General features: G+C 34.0%; 3 protein-coding genes across 4 annotated transcripts; 2 read left to right on the plus strand and 1 right to left on the minus strand.

The window, feature by feature from the left end:
- The first annotated feature begins 1,428 nt into the window (after positions 1 to 1,428).
- LOC137812893 (uncharacterized) lies at positions 1,429 to 5,070 on the plus strand. Its single transcript, XM_068615142.1, has 4 exons — positions 1,429 to 1,578; positions 4,001 to 4,453; positions 4,550 to 4,693; positions 4,840 to 5,070. Exons 1-4 carry the CDS (start codon positions 1,429 to 1,431, stop codon positions 5,068 to 5,070), a joined length of 978 nt encoding a protein of 325 aa, XP_068471243.1.
- A 10,056-nt stretch (positions 5,071 to 15,126) lies between these two features.
- Positions 15,127 to 17,469, plus strand: LOC137812898 (uncharacterized). Its single transcript, XM_068615154.1, has 4 exons — positions 15,127 to 15,359; positions 15,477 to 16,983; positions 17,059 to 17,250; positions 17,323 to 17,469. Exons 1-4 carry the CDS (start codon positions 15,127 to 15,129, stop codon positions 17,467 to 17,469), a joined length of 2,079 nt encoding a protein of 692 aa, XP_068471255.1.
- Positions 17,470 to 18,034: 565 nt separating this feature from the next.
- LOC137818749 (protein MAIN-LIKE 1-like) lies at positions 18,035 to 20,269 on the minus strand. Of its 2 annotated transcripts, XM_068622344.1 has the most exons (4): positions 20,161 to 20,269; positions 19,506 to 19,739; positions 18,202 to 19,431; positions 18,035 to 18,129 (listed from the first exon to the last, which is right to left on the minus strand). In XM_068622344.1, the coding sequence occupies exons 2-3, from the start codon at positions 19,737 to 19,739 to the stop codon at positions 18,412 to 18,414; spliced, it is 1,254 nt and encodes a 417-aa protein (XP_068478445.1). In that variant the 5' UTR covers positions 20,161 to 20,269; the 3' UTR covers positions 18,035 to 18,129; positions 18,202 to 18,411. The 2 variants fall into 2 exon arrangements, with proteins under 2 accessions (XP_068478445.1, XP_068478444.1); XM_068622343.1 differs by lacking the exon at positions 20,161 to 20,269 and having other exon boundaries at positions 19,506 to 19,941.
- Positions 20,270 to 20,421: the final 152 nt, after the last annotated feature.

Genomic DNA, 20,421 nt, shown 5'->3' on the forward strand with positions numbered 1-20,421 from the left:
GCAATCAACTTAACCAAAAATCCTGTCATGCATTCAAGAACCAAACACATTGAAATTAGGCATCATTTTCTAAGGGAACACATATCTAATGGAACATGTGATATTAAGTTCATTGGTACTGATTTACAGCTTGCTGATTTGTTCACAAAACCATTAGCCAAAGATAGGTTTAATTTTCTGCTTAATGAATTGGGTATTATAAATGTCATTTGTGCCTAGCAGTGAAAAATTAAATCTGTTTATTCGTAATTGAATGTGTTTATTTTCTGCACTGATATGCATTGATGACTAGGAAAGAGAAATTTTGATCTTTGACTGCTTGACTGACCTAGTGGCCATTAACCTCTGTACCTTTGACGGTTTTGGTCATGGTTATGTAACCGATTTGATGGTTTGGATGCTCAATAAAGGCATGAGTATATGCATCGTGACCCTAAATATTTGTTGCACATTTTCAAAGATTCTCTGCACAAATTCAGAGCATAAAATCTTCATGCATATCCACTCATAACTGCCATATCAACACATTCATTTCTATATAAATCTGTGTGAATACTTGCTACCCATATTGGCTATTCGTTTTCTGTTCTCACCATTTGAAACCAAGAAAAGAATTCAGGTTCAACCATGGCTTCTTCTTCCAAGAAACAGAAAAATAAGGGGAAGCAAACCACCTTTCAAGGTGTGTTAGAAGGATGGTTCGCTGGAAATAAAGAAGGCATCAATGCCTACATTCATGAGACAAGCAGGAAGCAGATCAACATACCCAAAGTGCTGGATTTCAACTGGCTGAAATTTGAAAAACTGGTAGAAACAAGGGCTGTGTTGAAGCACCAGAAACTGAAAAAGATGCTGGAATTAACGGGTAATGTTTATCCTGACTTGGTTAAGGTGTTTTATACTAACCTCACATTGGATGGGAAGAATGTTGTCTCTTATGTGAAAGGAATTAAGATGAAGATCACAAGTGAGGTGTGGAACTCTGTGGCTGGAATAAAATATGCTGGATTGAAAGTAGGAAAGGGAAATACCAGTGGAATTTCAGAATTCAACAAGCTGCAATATTATAAGAGTTGCATGAGAAATCCTACAGAGAGTATAAACAGGTTCCATGCAGGCCATTTGAACCTCACTCCACGTCTAGTTGCATACATCATAGCATGGCAACTGATTCCTAGAGGGACAAACCATGTTGTCTTACATGAAGAGGATTTCATTCTCCTATACTGCATCATGAACCAGATTAAGGTAAACTGGGTGTTCATTGTCAATGAACACATGCTCAAGTAAAAAAAGTTGGCAGATTACCGCTTTCCCTATGCTATTCTTGTTTCCAAATTAATTGATTACTTTGGTGTTGATGTTACAAATGAGAGAAACGACCCTATTAAAGCTGTAAGTGAGATTGATAATTCAACTCTCACCAAAATGGGTTTTCACAAAATTGAGGAAAAGTGGGTGGTTCTCAAGGAGAAGGACCCTCAAGCAGGACATGAGGATGAGGACGAAGCTGTTCCTATGGATGATGACTCACTTGCTACCCAATCTGAACATGAGGAAGTTGCTGCAAATGCCATAGTTGCCTATCAAGCTCCAGAATACCGAGGAGAACCAATGTCTATGTTTGAGAGGCAAGTGCTGTATCGTCTTGATGTAATGTCAGCAGAACAAAGGGCATACTTTGAGACTACTCATGCAAGGTTTCAACACCTTGATGATCAGATTGAAGGGGTTCAGGCACATCTTGCAGAGCTTTACTACAAGAATCAGTAGTTTTCTATTTTTAATGCTTTCTTTATCAGTTTTCAAGTTTCTGTAATGCTGAACAATTTGGTTTTCATTTCCTGGACTATTATGATTATGGTTTCTGCTTTATATCCCTTTATTCCCTATGCTTATATGCTGTTTGATGAATCCAAAGGGGGAGAAAAATGGCTCACCATGCTAGGTGAAGCTAGCTAAACAGGGAGTTAATTCTGCACCTTTAAACCATTTTTGCATGTTATGCAATGTTGCTGTTTTTTCTGGTTTAAAATCTGGTGCAGTGCAGGTACTTAAAGCAACAAAGCTATGAGGCTAGCTATGGGGATTTGTCTCCATCAAACAGGGGGAGATTGTTGAAGATGGTTGCTGCCCCTTCAAGATTGTGTTTGATGAAGACTTCAATGTAGATTTCATTTGTATTTAGCTTTGCTTTAAGTGTGTCTTAGGTAGTGCTTAGAGGTTGTCTAAGAGTGGGCTTTTTGCTGAGTAACTCACCTCATAACCACTGGCCATGTGATAAGAACAAGCATAAGTTTTCTTAAACTGTTTTTCACATGTTTTACAAAAAACACGTTTACTGCATAAAAATAAATCTGTTCTTTTCTAAATAAACAGATTCATTTTTACACTGATGCCTTGGCTATGTCTTGCGAAAATTAGATTTTGTGCATCAGGTATTTTGACTAAGTCTTCTACCTTTCAAAACGACTGAGTTTTAAACAGTTAAACTTTCTCTGTTTTCGTTTTGAAAAATAAATCTGTTCATCTGTAAATGAATAGATTCTTTTTTTTGTCTCTGGTGCCATGTCAAGCTTAAACGTTTTCAGTTTTATCTCTGCACCAGAATGGTTGACTAAGTCTCCTCACTTGACAAATTCTCTAACTGTTTTTTGAAAATAAATCTGTTCATTTTATTTTCAATCTGTTCATTTTATAACAGCTTTAACTGTTTTTCAAAAATCTGTTATAAGTTGGTTTTCTATAAAATGCAAACTTGTTTCTGAGTTTAATAACAATTCAACAGTTCATACATTTGCAAAAAAACAAGTTTTACAGCAGAGAATCAAAAGTTTACAAAGGATTAGCATTTGTTCTTCAAAGATTTCAAAAATCACAAAGTGCTTGTTCTTGGTTTGGTTCCAAAAGCTTGGTGTGAGGTGCTGCTACTGTTCTAGCAATCTTGCCTACTGGTTTAAGGCAGATCTTTGTATCCTCAATCAGGTGTAGTCGTTTCACTTCTTATTTCTTGTAATAGTTTGGTTGAACACTCTTCTTGATAGGTGTTCTTGAAGAGTGGGTGTGTGTGTGCTGAAATAGGTTTTTTCAGCAAGAGTACCTAAGTTCTTGTAGGTTTCAAGAACAGTGGGAATTGTACTTGGTTGTACTGTGTTTTAGTGATTTCCACCTGGTGTTGGTGAAGACTGGATGTAGCTCAGTTGAGTGAACCAGTATAACTGCTTGTGTTCATTCTCTCTCACTCTCTGCAATTTCGTTTCTGCATAATTGATAAAACAGCAAAGAAATAAATCTGTTCAATTGAAAATAAATTTGTTCTTTCTGGGCACTGTGCATACTGTTCTTAATTTCTGAAAAAGTTGTTTGAATCTGATAAGAACATATATAATCTGCTAAAAGCCATTGGAACAGATTGATTGTGATAGGTTGCTCAAGAAACTGTCAAAGCTATTAATTGAACCTTAAACAATTGCTTAAAGTTGAAGCTTGCTGTTCTGTGATTCATTGTTCTTAATTTCTGGAAAATTGCTTGACATCAAGAAAAACACTCATAGTTTGTTAAAAGCCACTGGAACAGGTTGTTTGTAAAGGTCACTCAATTAATTAGCATGCTATCAATTGAACCTTAATCACTTGCTTGAAATTGAAGTTTGTTGTTTTGTGTTTCACTGGTTTTCAATCTGATATCTGTGTGTGTGCATCTGGAAAATCTATCTGCATAATCTTGTGATTAACCTTGCTGTATTAAAAGCGTTTCAAACAAAAACAATGCTGAAATAAATCTGTTCATTTTCACATAAATCGATTTATTTTCTGTAAAGCTGGGTTAAACACTGTTTCTGCGAGAAAGTTTTAAAAGGTCAATTCACCCCCCTCTTGAACTTTGGCACTACTAAACCCAACAACCATGTCACACAATTCTAAGTTCGTTCGTCCAGAAGATTTTATTTATCAAAGAAACGCAGGCACATGCAATGGATATATTCTTCCACATTACTAGGGATTTGGGGTCGAATCACGAGGAACAACATCAAACATTCCTGATCCTTTTGTAATTGAAGTAGGTAATCCTACAAAAATTCAGAATGGATATGAAGAGAAATGGTTACTCAACCTCTTGGTTATTGATATACGTGGTGCAAATGACAAAAAAGGTTGCACTCAATGTAGATGTGACCTTATTAATCTTCCGAAAGACTTTTATAATGTCACCAAAGATATACATAACCAAAAATTGACTACTACAAACTATAAAGGTGGACTCTTTTGTTGCCAGGATAATCTACAATGCAAACTAAGAGAAGATTTTCAAGGTCCAATAAGAATAGTTTCCTTAAGATACAAAATAAGTTGGGTTGATTGGAATGAATATCAAGTACCAGTTAAGGTTTATATACTTGATTCAACAGACAAAGTGAAATCAAATGGTTCCCAAATAATTCACGATTGTCAGGTAGATAAGTTTTGAATATAATACTTAACAAAATAAACAAATTTTTCGATGTCCATTAAAGTGAGTAAAAAACAAATGTTTCTTAATTTATTTCAGGCAGAGTATACCATTCAACCAAATGGTACTGGTGACTCTCCTCATGTGCAAAAGGCTAACATACCAATGGAAAAAGGTGGTTATCTCATCTATGGCACTGCCCATATGCATTCAGGAGTTGTGAATGCTACTTTATATGGACAGGTGATAAACAATTTTGTAACTATAATCAATTCTTTTGTGATTTATTTGTTTGCTATGTTATTTTCTTTGATTTCCTTATGACTGTAAGATGTGTCATATGATAATGCATCACAAACTCTAAAATTTTCATTTTCTTTATATTTTAGGATGGAAGGATTTTATGCACTTCAACACCAAAATATGGAACAGGAAAAGAGGCAGGAAATGAAGAAGGATATTTAACTGGAATGTCAGTCTGTTATCCTCAACCTGGTTCTATCAAGATTAAAGATGGTGAAATGTTGACTGTAGAATCTAGATATGAAAATGAATTTCGTACTGGAGTTATGGGTCATTTCTACATATATCTTGCAGAGAATATACCAGAAAGATATTAAATATGTAATTCAAAAATCTTTTATATTTCTTCACCTATTGCTTAATTTATTTTTAAGATAGTTTGTTTCATGATAAAAGAAGTTTCAAAATTTATTTTTCCCTTATCTTACTTTATCTTACTTTGTGTTTTGTTGTTTTATTGTATATGACATAAAGTCGGCTATAAAAGAGGAGGAAAACTATAAAGATTAAATAATTCCTTTTTTTTTGTGATATCAAATATTTGACACTTTAAAGACGTATTTTTTTTTATACTTTTAAAGCATATTTGTGATGTCCCTTTTTCGACAAGTGTACCGAATCAGAAGTAATACTTTGGACAAATATCGAACCCACAATGAACAATTGTTTAAAATCCTAATAGTAGCATTCACTAAGTATAAGAATATGTACAATAATTTGATTTGATTTGATATTGACAACAGTTTGCATGAAAATTAAATAAAAGCAAACTAAATGAGTAAAAGATTTCAATTAACAAAATTAAGAATGAGGTTAATCTTTCTCACTTGTTTGTAGTTTTAAACATATAACATTCGATCTTGATTGGCATTGATGCACATATAAAAATCATTCATATCGATTTCCCGAATACAAAATTATTGAGAGAGTCTCTTAAATAACGATTCCTCATATATTTATAAAACTCCTTATCATTACGAACAAATGTTATAAAGTAATTAACATTTCAAATATATTTCTAGCATTCAAATATGTTAAGCACTATAATTTAGGTCAAATGCTTAGAAGTACTTTCCAGTCAAATTTAAGAATCAAAATCATAAATAGTTTCAAGCTTTGAGAATAAAATGATACCAATCATCAATCAAAAACTTAATATTATAGATAAATATCACCTTAATACATAAGCGTTTGAACATATTACTCCTAATCCCAAAGAAAAGAATTAGCCACTCATGCTGGCTATCACAAGCATGGACAACAAGAAAAGAATATCTATAGCATTTCTCGTTGACGATTGCCTCCTTTAGGGTTTCCTTCCTTTGGTCCCTTCCAATGATTTGTAGGGTTATGCCTTACGCCTTTTACTTAATCTAATTGGGCTTGGACTATGTGACATCTCGCTTAAGTGAGATATTATCTACTTAAACAACTTTTACGAGAACACATTAGACAACATTTTATAGTTTTAAATTATTAACATACATATTAATTTACAAAATTATGCAATAGGCAACATTTTCAAATTGTTTTAAAACGTAATTACACATTTAAACCACATTTATAATTTTATATTTGGACCATTTTTATAATTTAACTAGTAACAATGTATATAATATTAATATTTCAAATATGCAAGTTGCATACTCTATTATATTCCAAAATAGTAGAAGTTGTAATGATTACAACTAATTAGAGTTATAAATTAACAAAGAAAATCTCTCAAAAAATTTACATTTCTTCAATAAACCATAAATCCATTTCAGTATTAGTATTACCTTGATGTCCAACCTGGAAAAATTAAACAAAAATGTACAAACTTTTTAAATATTATCAAGTTTGTAAATAAAATTAGATAAATGCAAAGTACCCAATTGATAAGTGTCAGATTTCAGTAATATTTTATATTAAAATGCAAACACTTATGGGTATTAATTGATAAAATAAACATAAAATAACTCTTAATTTATGAATTTGTACCTTTTTACATATTTTGTGATTTTAATTTGAATAAGAATAATTTATTCCCAAATTTCTGTTAATTTCAGGATTATAGGAAAGAATGGAGATGATTGGGCAAAAGGAGAATATAAAAAGTTAAAAAGGGAAAGCTGGAACACATCAGCACTCACCAAAGTTCGCCCAAACTCGTCTAAGCCAGACGCCACCAGAGGATCTCACTCAAGTGAGCTCAATCTCGCCCAAACGAGCTCAATCTCACCCAAGCGAGATTGCTCCATTAACATTGGGCCTTTTTTCGTGCTTCTCGCACAAATGAGCCCAATAACGCCCAAGCAAGAAGATACTTAGCCTATGCAAATTAGGTTAAATAGGAGGCTTAAGGCACAACCATGGACGTGCAAGATTGACAAGAAAACACCATTGAGTGAAGTGTAATCGAATTTGGAGGATAGTAGGTGTTAGAATTCCTAGAGGAGGCAACCGTCAAGGAGAAACATCCAGAATCTTCTTTTCTTGCTCTCCTTGTTTGTAACAACCAACATGTGTTGTTAATTTTACCCTTTCGGATTGGGAGTAATTTGTTCAAACTCTTATGTATTGAGGTGATATCTAAACATAATATTTTGTTCTTGATTGATGATTGGTATTATCATTTTTTTAGTAATGTTTGTTCGCCATGATCTCGAAATTTAGATTTTACTGGAAAGTACTTCTAAGTTTTTGACCCAAATGATAATGCTTAACACATTTGAATGCTTGGAATAGATTTGAAATGTTAATTGTTATCAACGTCTGATCTTACTGATAAGAATTTTTTATAAATATGCGAAGAATCAATATATAGGAGGCATGTTAATAATTTTATATGTGAGGAGTCGATATAAATGATTTTTATACGGACATCAATATCAATCAAAGGACACAATATTGTCATGCTAATCAAAATACAAATGAGTGAGAAAGATTAACCTAATCCCTATTTTCCCAATTGAAGTAACAAACTCTTTGACTTGTTTTCTTATTAATCATTGTGATCTTAACAAACTTTATTATTGTGTTTTCTATTTAGTGAATTTTTTACTTGATTATTCAACAGTTTCTTATGGATTCGATATCCGTCCTTAGGGACAAATCATTACTTCTGACAACACGGTGCACTTGCCGTAGAAAAGTCATCACCAACCTATATGCAAATGATATGTCTATACTTGGTCCAAATAATGTCCAAAAGATAATATGTAATAAAGGATACTTAACAAGAATTATCTTAAACTTATTGTCAGTGTTTCCAACCATAAAGATGTGTTTAACCTTTGCCTCATATCTCAACTTGAAATTTGTTTCAATATGCATAACATCAAGATTATGTCTTAATATATTGTCTTTCCAGTATGGAAGGTCCCAAAAGATGCTTCTTTTTGTTCAATTATGCCACTCCCCGTAACCATGTATTCTTTGCACATCCCCTTCAGTTACTTTAGGATAAGTCTTGACTTTATTCCAAACTTGTGTAGGTGTGAACTTAGGTGGTGGAGGATCCATGTCAACTTCCCCCTTCTGGAACTCATTTTTGTTCCTCCTAAATGCGTGATCATTCGATAAAAATCTACGATATCAAACCAAAAATCCCCCCCCCCATGATGTAATCTAAATGCCTTTGAGTGCTCCATGTAATGTGGGCATTCCAATTTACCATGAGTTCCCCAGCCAGACTACACACCGTAAGCAAGAAAATCATTAATCGTCCACATTCACGCTACCTCATCATGAAGTTTTCTTTCTTTGAAATATCGTATGTTGGGACACCACTCCACAATTTCTTCAAGTCGTATATCAAGGGCTGTAAAAATACATCAATACCAACCCCTTTGATTGAATGGGTCTGGTATGAGACAACTTAAAAACATATAAGGTTTAGACATGCACATTTCAGGAGGAAGATTATACAGAGTCACAATTATAGGCCAACATGAATATGGTGCATTTGATGCTTCCACATATGGATTAAAACCATCAGAGCATAAACCCAATAGCACATTGAGTGCCTCCACAGAAAAATCAGGATATACTCTATCAAAATGTTTCCAAGCCTCACCATCACATGGATGACGCAAAACACCATTAGTGCTTATGTTATCATAATGTCATGTCATTTCTCCCGTAGTCTGTGTTGAAGCATACATTCTTTGCAACTTTGGCATTATTGGAAAATAGAACATTTCCTTTACAGGAACTGGTTTTTTGTTACTTGATCCGGTGTTCTAATGATGGTACCTTGGCTTATGACAAAATTTGCATTCAAGCAACACCCCATCATTTTTATTGTATTCGTTATCATAGAAAAACATGCAACCATCCACACAACAATCAATCCTTTTAGCCTGTAATCCCAACTTCACACTGGCCTTTTTGCACTATAATAACTTTTAGGCAAACCTATTTTGGAGGGTGTTGTATCCAAAAGCATTTTTGAAATAAACTCTAAGCATTGGTCAGAAATATTCCAATTGGATTTGCAAGCTAATAGTCTAACACACATTGATAATTTGGACTTTGATGCCCCTTCACACAATGGCGTATTTGCATTTAACAAAAGCTTATAAAATCTGAGTTTCTTCGTTTGGAGGCTCTTCCTTGTTATCTACATTTGGTTCTTGGAATGACTCTTGTTGCCTAAGAGCATCATACATCATGTCTTCCATCCACATAAATTGGTCATCTTGTGGTTGATTGTGTGCAACATCCATTCCCAAAGCCATGTAATTATCGTTATTATACAAGTCACCTTGTACCATGTCTTCACCACGATCAGTCAAAATCCAATAACTAGATCTGAAACCATATTTGTAGAGGTGAACCTTCACAACTCTTTCCTCCAAAAATTCTTGTACAATCACACTTACTACATAGACATCGTATTCCTCCATCATTCTGATAACATTCTTGTTGACAAGATTTGGTTATAAACTCTTCAACTCCCAATATAAAAGACGCTTTCAAAGCATCCCTTTCTCTATGACACCTATCATACATCCATCCACAATTTGATGGAAATTGATCCATGTTCTGTTGATAAAGCAATTCACCAAAAGTCAACGAATTTTAAAGACAATCATTGGAAGACTGAAAATATTGTCTTAAATAGTATTTGCAGATTAGTTATTAGAATAAATGTCATATTTGTTACAAACGAACATCTAAGAGTTCATGTTAAAAACTCTTCCTAGTTTAACCATATATGGATTTCCATAAGTCATTCAGATTTGTCTAATATTTTTGTCTACTGCGTGCAGTATGAGTTTATACAAACTCAATTCAATGAAAGTGACAAACCTAGAATTATACAAACCACTAGAATTATACAAACCTAGAATTATACAAACAAGTAGAATTATACTTAAGGACAACCTGCATATCACTAATAAATTGTGTGCTTACTGTAACATTTTACTACAACCAATGATATCAACAACTGTGTAGTTGGTTTACAATAGAATGCAACAAATAGCAAATCCTCTACAAGTGTCATGAATTTGCAGAATTTTACAAATTTTTCAAACTTACAAATTGGACATCTTATGCAATTTCTTGAAATTCTTACAATATTATCAACTCTTAAATCTAACCTTTCAATTAGTACAAAAACATGATTTCAATGCCACATCTCTAACCTCTGAAGCAGCAGAATTTAAACACAAATAACCATGAAAATGGAACACAAACTCAATCTCCAAGTCAACAGAAACAAGAACCAAGTTCAGCATAACCAAAAATGGAAACAAAAAGGAACTAAGGAACCAACAATGAACTTAGTATAAAAGTATAAAGGTTATCAAACAAATGATTAGTAGTGAAGGTTTCTAAATTCCTGAAAAGCTACACTCAATAATCCTAGATACCATCCAATTTGAACTTTGAAGAAGAAATACATTTTAGGAAACAAATATAGATTACTGATCTCATTCTAAACCAAAAAAGACCCAACCATGCATGAATTACCATTAGCCTGAGACCAAAGCTTCTATGAACCTAACTTCTCTTTTCATGAACTTAATTACTACATTAGCTAAGAAAAAAAGAAATATCATTAAGGTATATGCATAATCCTACATAGACAAAAGATGTTATTGATCTCTACTAGGCTAAGGCAGCAATAAGATAGAAGGCAAGAATGTCATGCAAAGAGTAGTAGTGATCATAGTTGTTTACTAAACATGTTCAACAAAGGGCATTTATCTCCGTTAAACAATAGTCTAAACTTTCATAAGTGCTTGTAAGATTAAGCTTAACTAATTATGTAATCTTAGCTATTAGTGTTTCAAGGAGAAATTAATCTTCAATTTTTCTATTCTCTCCTAGTTCACTTTTAAGGTGTGCTTGCTTTTATTAAATGTCTAAAAAGTGTTACTACATATTAACAGGAATTTCTCAAGTATATAAATAATGGTACTTCACTTTTAAAAGAGAGGACTTTTGATGCAACTGTTACAACTTTGGAACTACTTTCTAAGGCATTGTCTATAAGTGTAATGAAGATTATAAAGAAGCAAACTTGGATTTAGAAGATGATGATTCCAATCAATAAAACTTGTATTTGATTAACAGTGATATAGATTTAATAAATGTATAAACATATTCAAAAATAGTAATCTGTAATTTATATAAGAACTATTTGTTGAATAAATTTCCCCATGTTTCAACATTGTGGACCAGTCACTATGGAAAATTGCCCCTCATTTGAAATAGCATTGATTGATATGTAAACTAATAAATACTAACTATTAGTTTATTTTAAGATAGAGACATTTTACTTTACAATTCTAATTGGGGTATACACTTTGCCTAATCTACATCATAAGAAATAAATAAAAAAAATCTCCACTTTAGCTTCCCATATATACATTGGGATCACAATTTCCATCAAAGCTTGACAATTTAAAATTATAGTTTTGTGGATTTGGATTATGCTATTGGCATCATCCTCCAAAATAGTTTATTCTCCAATCTTCTTCTTCTTGGTAGTCATGTTAAAAAATTTCTCTCTGTTTATTGAAGACTCACATATTATTTCATTTATCATTTTTCTTGTGAGCCTTCTAATTTTTGTAATCTTTCCACCATTAACCTCAAATTTTCATTTTTCTTTTTCTTTTCTCCTTTTAGAAGCTTCTAAATTCATTGTAAGTTGTGGCAAGCTAAAGGAAACAAAGTTAGGAAAACAATTAGTGTCATTCTCTAAAAGTATACCCATGTTTTTTTAGTTTGTTTAGTGGAGATAGAAAAAGTTGTCATTTATTCATCCAATCTTTGAGATAAATATATTTAACTTTAAGAGAATTCAGTTCTTGAATCTAAGCATCAATTGATAAAGAATAACTCACTACACATTTTTAAAAAATTATACAAACCTATCAAGAACAAAACTTAAGAAATTTTGAAGACAAATAATAAAGCACAAAAAGAAGTAGTTAAAGAGAGTAGATATGTGAGAAAAGAAAGAATAGAATAAAGAGAAAAAATTGCTTTAGAAGACTATAATAATATTATTTATATTATTATTAGAAGTTACTCAAGAAAACTAGTTAATATCCATTGATGTCAGAATATTAGGATAACACAATATTGGAATATTTTGCCAAATAAAAACGAATCAACAAATTATATTGTTCTTAATTTAGAACAAATTTGGTTAATAATGCCTCTTTTCAATTCAATTTTTTTTGTTCTTTCTTTGTTTTGTATAAGTATTTCTCACAAACAATTTTCAAACTATTTTGATTTGCTTTTGAAGTTATAAACTTAAACTCAATACTACTATGTGATTCAAACGAGGTATGATTACTTCACTCTTGTGATTGAAGTCTACTAATCAATTCAAACTAAAAGCAATGTCAAACTTACACTTTATCTAAAAATTTGTTTGATCAACTAGATTAGAAAGGAGCCAAAACTTCATGAAAATGACATAAATATGACTTAAACAATAGAGTAAAACTACACTAGAGGCAAATTTTAATCAATGAACATTATTAATGTACATGAATATATGAAAAAAACATGATTCAATGATAAAAAAAATTTACCGAATGAATAAATGCACAAAACCAATTTAGCAATGAAAACAAATAGAAATAAAAATTAGAAACACAATTAACAACAAAAATACAAAACAAAATTAGAACTCAAATATTAGAAACAAAAATATTGATAAATTTGTTACAAATTTAATTTTTTTGACAAAATTTTAAAAATATTTACTAATTCAAGCGTAAATAAAAAATCAACTCATCCTCATACAAATATGGATTATACCTTACTCTAGTAATCAAATGATGATAAAATAACTTGAATTAGATTGATTAAGAATAAGAAATTTTTATTTGTTTATCTTTCTATGAATTTTTAGAAGAAAAACAACAAATTCAAAGATGTTCACCGCTGAACATGAATTTAATTCATAAGATTATATAAATGTGAAAGCTTGTATCTATGTGTGAAACAAGAACATAAACATAACAAAATAACATGAAAAAAATAAAGTGGATATATAAATAGAATTATTATAAACTTGTTATTGAATATGAGATTAATTCATAGGATTATTCAAGTGTAAAAGCTTCTTTCTAAGAATAGTAAAATATGAACATACACACGAAGATAGGAGATGATTGAAACACAAAAAAGAAAGAACTAAATCAATTCACCAAAAAAGGTGAATAAAAGAAGAAAAAAATGAAAAGAGAAACTTATGAAATAATAAGTTTATCACACCACTTGAAGAAGCTTCGAAATAAGTGTTGATAAAATTGTCACTTGATCTAAGGATCAAGATAGGATTCAAGTAAAACGGAACTTTGCATTTTTCTAATCATTCTATAAATGCTTTACAAAATCTCCTTAAAATTCAATTATATCAAAAATTGTTTATAAACAAGATGAATGATTATTTATAGACTACATAGTCAAATTTCCTAAACTAAATGAAATGGAAATGAACTTAGAATTACATTTAAATTCAAACCTATATCTAATGGTAGAAATTTAAATCTAACCTAGGGAGGGAAATTAAAAATTAAAAAATACAATGATGATAATCAAAGCTAGATGGAAGAAAATCTTGAAGCACATTTCATGCTTGAGCCACACTTTCTATGGTTCATTCACACTTGTCTTGCCTAGCTTATCCTTCACTTTTCTTTGTCTTTTGAATCTAATGCTTTGTTTGAGATTTAAGAGACTCAAATCGGATTTGATGGGCTTTAATTTTCTTTTTGTTTCTTGGCAATTGCTACCTGCACCCGATCAATTGTGATTGGCACCCGACACATTTTTTAAAATCCAAAAATGCCCTTGTCTTCTTCATTTATGAAAACATTGAATGGTGAGGAAGAAGAAGTTCATGAATGTGTGAAGCTTTGGTTTGAGCTGCAAAAGAGAAGGTTGTGCTTCGTTCATTGTTGCTAAGTTGAGTGTAAGCTTCGTTTGGCAAGTTAATGAGGTAAGTAATCCATTTTCGTTCGTTTTTGGTTATTTTCTCGAGCTCAGCTGGTCCCGGATATCGGAATCCGAAATTCAAATTTTATGCCTACGGATATTAATATCCGGAAGTCAAAATTTTCTATACGGATAATAATATCCGGAACTAGGATTTGCCTACGGACGCTGATATCCGTAGTTCATATTTGCCTTACGGATGAAAATATCCGGAACTAGTATTTGCCTTACGGATGCAAATATCCGTAGTTCATAATATTGCCTTACGGATATATATATCCGGAAGTTAACTGTTGATATTTTTTTGGTTATGGATTAATTTATCCGGAAGTGAAGTGTTCATTTTTTTCAGCAACCGAATGGATACAACAGAGTCATACATGGGAGTTTTAGGGGAGATTGATGTGTGGGATGGATTAGATGATGTTGATCTGGAGCAGTCAACAAGTTATAACGCATTAGATAATGAACACAGGGCACATGAATGTAGTGAGGCATTTTCTACAAATGAGGTATGGTCAATGTTGGGTTGTGAATGTTTTTTATATGAATTATTTTTAAATTTGGCATGATGATCAAGATGTTCTTTTAAATTTTTAAGAATGTTATTGTAGGTATTTCGTGATCGAGATGAGCTGTTAGATTGGGCGAGAAGTGTTGGCTATAGTTATGGGTTTGTCATTGTTATATTAAGGTCAGATACATGGACGGGCCAACGAGGAAGGATGACCTATGTATTGTTAGGTTGTAAGAGAGGAGGTAAATACAGACGGTATAAAAAAGAAGTAGATGTCAGTCAAACTGGAAGTAGGAAGTGTGAGTGTCCTTTCAGATTGTGAGGCAAACCAGTCAAAGGTGGTCAAGGGTGGAAGGTTGAATTAATTTGTGGTTCTCACAATCATGACTTGGCAAAGACAATGGTGGGTCATCCCTATGCTGGAAGGTTAAGTATAGAGGAAAAGGTTATGGTTGAGGATATGAGTAAAACTGCGGTGAAGCCAAGAAATATTTTACTAACCATGAAAGAGAGAAATGAGAAGAATGTGACAACGATTAAGCAGGTTTATAATGCAATCACTGTTCACCGAAGATCACAACGAGGTCACAGAACAGAAATGCAACAACTGATGTTGTTACTAGAGCGAGACAGGTACGTGCATTGGTGTAGGTGTGATGAGGTCTCTAATATTGTGCAAGATATATTTTGGACACACCCAGATTTAGTAAAATTGGTGAACTCATTTAACATTGTCATATTAATGGATAGTACGTACAAGACGAACAAGTATAGGATGTCGTTACTTGAGGTTGTTGGGATTACGTCTACAGGTTTGACTTTCTCCGTTGCATTTTGTTTACTAGCAGCAGAAAAGGAAAATAATTTTTTTTGGGCCCTTGACAGACTTAAAGGGTTGTTTTTAAGAGTTGATTCATGCCCTAGGGTGGTGGTATGTGATAGAGATGTTGCCTTAATGAATGCAATTAGAATGGTGTTTCCTGAAGCTTATAATTTGCTATGTCGGTTTCACATTGATAAAAATGTGAAAGCAAAATGTAAAATGTTGGTGCATCCAAGAGAGGCATGGGATCAAGTAATGGAAGTGTGGGGATCTGTTGTGGATTGTGATATTGTTGAGGCCTTTGAAGATCGTGTCAATGCTCTTCGAGTTGTCTGTTCTCCATGGCCTATATTTGTTGATTATGTGATGGATACATGGTTACGTCCACATAAAGAAAAATTTGTCAAGGCATGGATAGATAAGGTGATGCACTTAGGAAACACAACAAGTAACAGAGTTGAGGCGGCACACTGGAGCCTAAAGAGAGTTCTTCAGAATTCGATGGGGGATTTATGTTTCTGCTGGGATTCCATCAATAAGATGATTATTTTACAACATAATGCAATCAAAGATTCATTCCAAAAGAGTTTGCATGTGGTTGGACATCGGTTCAAGGTTACAGCTTACAAAAAATTGTTAGGTTTTGTGTCTAAATATGCTTTGAACCTTATTTCAGAAGAACTTGATAGGGTTAAATCAGTGGGGTTTGATAAAAGTAGGTGTGGATGTAGTCTTACATGTACTCATGGTCTTCCTTGTGCGTGTCAATTGGCTTCATTTGGTGTTGGTAGCATACCACTTAAATCAGTACATGTGATGTGGACTCGTTTAAGTTTTGAAGACATTGCTACTGAACAATCTTCATCTGAGTTGTCAATTGATAAAGAGTTTGAGGTCATCGCGAAGCGGTTTAAAGAGTTGGATGTTGCAGGTAAGGTTAACATCAAGAGTAAATTGCAGGATATTGCCTTTCAAGAGAAAACATCTATTTACGCACCAGATCATAAGGTGAAAACAAAAGGTGCTGTAAAGATGTCTCATCCTACCAAATTCATGAGATCAACTAAGCGAATCCCTTCTTATTTTGAACATGTGGATTTCTTACACTCACAACATGATAGTTGTGCAAGCAAAAAATCTAATGAAGAAAGCTTACCAGAAATTGTACCAGCAAAATGTATTCCTTTCCTTGATCAGTTCCCTGTAGGGTATCATCCATATATTGTTGATGTTGTTGACGTTAGGGCTGATGGCCATTGTGGCTACCGTGCTGTTGTTGCCCAATTGGGAATGGGAGAGGAGTCATGGGCTGTTGTTCGAATGAATTTGTTAAAAGAACTAAGTGAATGGAGACAAGAATATGTTCAACTCTTTGGTGGTGATGATAGATATGAATACTTGAAGAAGTCACTTCTAGTGGAACACATGTCTATGGTACCAACCACTAAAACCATTTCATTTTTACATTGCATTTCTTTATTTAACTTTGTTTGTCAATTGTATTTGCAGGCAGGAACAGATAAGTGGATGACAATTCCAGACATGGGATATGTTATTGCAAATCGGTATAATGTCATTCTTGTTTCTTTGTCCATGTTACAATCATTGAGTATTTTTCCTTTAAGAACCCAAGCACCAAGTAACTTTCGTCAACACCGAATCATTGCAATTGGACATGTCCACGGAAATCATTTTGTCCAGGTATAAACTAAACCAATCAAGATTGATGTGCTAAATCAAGATTTGTGTACCTTATATTTATTACCTTTATAGGTCAAGCTCAAAGATGGTTGTCCAATTCCACCTACGGATATATTGTGGGCATCACATCGTTATCCGGCGGCCCAAACTTGGTTAACATACTACACTAGCCGGATACAAGTTTATACCCAACTAATGTCCATTAGACGATATTTGTAATTATAACATTTGTAATAGCATAATTTAGATTTATGGATGTTTAGTACATTTGCAGTTGTCCTACACACAATGTTGAATTCACTGAAGTTTAGGGTTTGCCTATGGATAAAAATATCCGTAAGTCACACTTTTGCTTATGGATAAAAATATCCGGAAGAGTCTGCTATGCCTACGGATAAACATATCCGTAAGTCACACTTTTGCCTACGGATAACAAAATCCGGAAGTCACTGTTACGCCTACGGATAAAAATATCCGTAAGTCACACTTTTGCCTACAAATAAAAATATTCGTAAGCCAGTGATTTCTGTACTAATGATCATATTGAAACATATAAGGATCATATTGAAACATATAAAATAAAAGTAACGTGAAGCAAGAACCGATAAGGATCATATTGAAACATATAATTAAGGTTCAGATACATTGTCATGGATCAAAATATTACATAAAAAGAAATCGTAATACATCTGACATATTGAGAAATCCTAATCAATCATTCCTACGTGCATGTCTCCTGACATAAACAGCTCTTTCATCAGTCGCTCCTCGTGCTAACATAATGGTTGTTTGTATGCCTTCCCAAACAGGGCTGCCCTCCACGACATCGCCATGATCAAGTAATGGCTGCAATGTCTCTGTAATTCTACGACAAATACCCTACAAGAATGAATGACATACTATTAGAAAAAAACAATAGAAATTAATATCTTAACAAGGTTAGAAGCATACCAGAGCAGGATGTGACTCCTCATGATGACTTGGCACTGCTTCGTGATGACGTGCATCTGAGGGTACCGGTACAGGACGGTCATCCTCATCTGTATTAATCACATATGGATGTGATACAGATCTAAACCAACCCATGTACTCTTGAACGCAAGCGTCAGGATGACGTGCTATGGCATAGTCATGTATGACATAATCATTGAAATGTAACCATCAACGGTCCATTTCATTTGTATCCGGATGACCATGTCCAATTACAGATGGGTTGCGAGGGATGATCTGTGTATAGCCATACTGACGCAGAACACGTTCTGGCATGTGCAGCTGTGTCCAATTTCCAAGCCTCAAATAACCACAGAATAAGGAAATCCACTCGAATGGACGTTCTTCCCTGTGCTCGTTGTATGGACAAAACCGAATGGAAGCTGGTGTCAATGTATCCAACTGTGATCGTACAACAACAATTGAAGTACCTTTTCCAGCATCATACAGCCTGCACCGAGGTTGATCTTCAGAATACAATGCTTGCATACGTCTCATCCCTATAGACGGGAAATGCTCATAAATCCACCCCTGCAACAATGTTGCATAACCAGCTAGTTGCTTTGTGTTTGCATAACTACAATCTCCTAGCTGCTCATACATGTGAGTTAGGGCAGCTGCTGCCCAAGAATATCCCCCGGTAAGCCTCAAATCAACAAAAAATCCAAGATAAAACACACTTACTGATGTAGCACTCTTGTCCGCAAAAATAGTGCAACCGACAAGGTGAAGTAAGTATGCTCTGGCAGCCACAGTCCACTGCCTCCTTGAGCATGCATCTTGATACACTTCTCTTAACCAGCTAAGGCGCACATGAGCTCCCCGACAGTGTCTTGTTTCTTCAGATGCAAGTGCACGGTCAACACGGAGGGCTTCTACCAATAAATCAGTCGCCGAATCAGAATCTAAGGTTTCCTGTGTGTAAAACTGACCGACAATGGGTAAATGTAACAAATTTGACACATCATCAAGAGTGATGGTCATCTCCCCAACCGGTAAATGAAAACTGTTTGTCTCTGCATGCCACCTCTCTACAAAAGCACACAGCAGTCCTCGGTCTAGACTCTCATAACTAGCATGAAGCAGACCACCTAAGCCAGACAATTCTACAACAGCTTCTATGCGCTCATGAGGTGCTCCTAACTTATTTATCTTCCTCCCATGTGAAACGACCTTCAGCTCACCACGATCCTACAATAATCAACATATATCATCAATAATCAGGAATACATAACAAATACAAAAATTTATTTTTCATTACTTACCAAACCATCCCACAACTGTTTGGCTACGTGATGTTCATAATTAACAAGTAAGGACTTATCCAATGGCCCTCCTGGATAGCCTTCATCATCAACTTCAACTTCTTCTTGTTCAATATAATCTTCAAACTCTTCATTTGGAATTGAAGTACTAGGCCCACCCCGTTTTCTTCTAATCGATGCAGTTGGACGCACACGATCCAAATTAGAACTTCCTCCACCTCTAGTCCGCACCATCTTACATTTCATAAAAGTAACATTCAATCCAACATATATAACAAAATTATAACACATATAGTTTAAAACACTTGTGAAAAATTTCACACTAATACGGATATTAATATCCGCAGACCAATAACAACAATCCGGATAAAAATATCCGCAAGTCAAACGTAGCTTACGGATAAAAATATCCGGAACCCACTTTTGAATTACGAACAAAAAAATCCGGAACCAATTCTTGCACTACGGACAAAAATATCCGTAAGCCAATATTCAAGTCCGGATGAAAAAATCCGGATGCCAATATTCATGTGCGGATAAATTTATCCGGAAGCAGATGGTGATCTACGGATAAAATTATCTGGAAGCCAATGGTGATCTGCGGATAAAATTATCCGGAATGTACTACTCTACGAAAAAAAACCATGAACGGTACCTCAACTTCTTTGACGATGAAGCACTCACGACGAAGCAAACCAACTCTGCTCACGGTGGCTCACGGTGTCTCCCTGCAACTTCACGGTGGCTGCTGCTGCTTCACGGTGAAGAAGAAGAAGAAGAAGAAGAACCCTAGTTGTTGGGTGCTTGCATTGGGTGCAGATCATAATTTATGTGTTTTTAATTTCATTAAGGGTAATATAGTCTTTTCACAAATCTGATTGGGTGCCAGTCACAAAGCATTGGGTGCAGGGAGAAT

This window comes from Phaseolus vulgaris, chromosome 10 (assembly GCF_000499845.2).
Source record: "Phaseolus vulgaris cultivar G19833 chromosome 10, P. vulgaris v2.0, whole genome shotgun sequence".
In the NCBI taxonomy this organism is placed as follows: domain Eukaryota; kingdom Viridiplantae; phylum Streptophyta; class Magnoliopsida; order Fabales; family Fabaceae; genus Phaseolus; species Phaseolus vulgaris.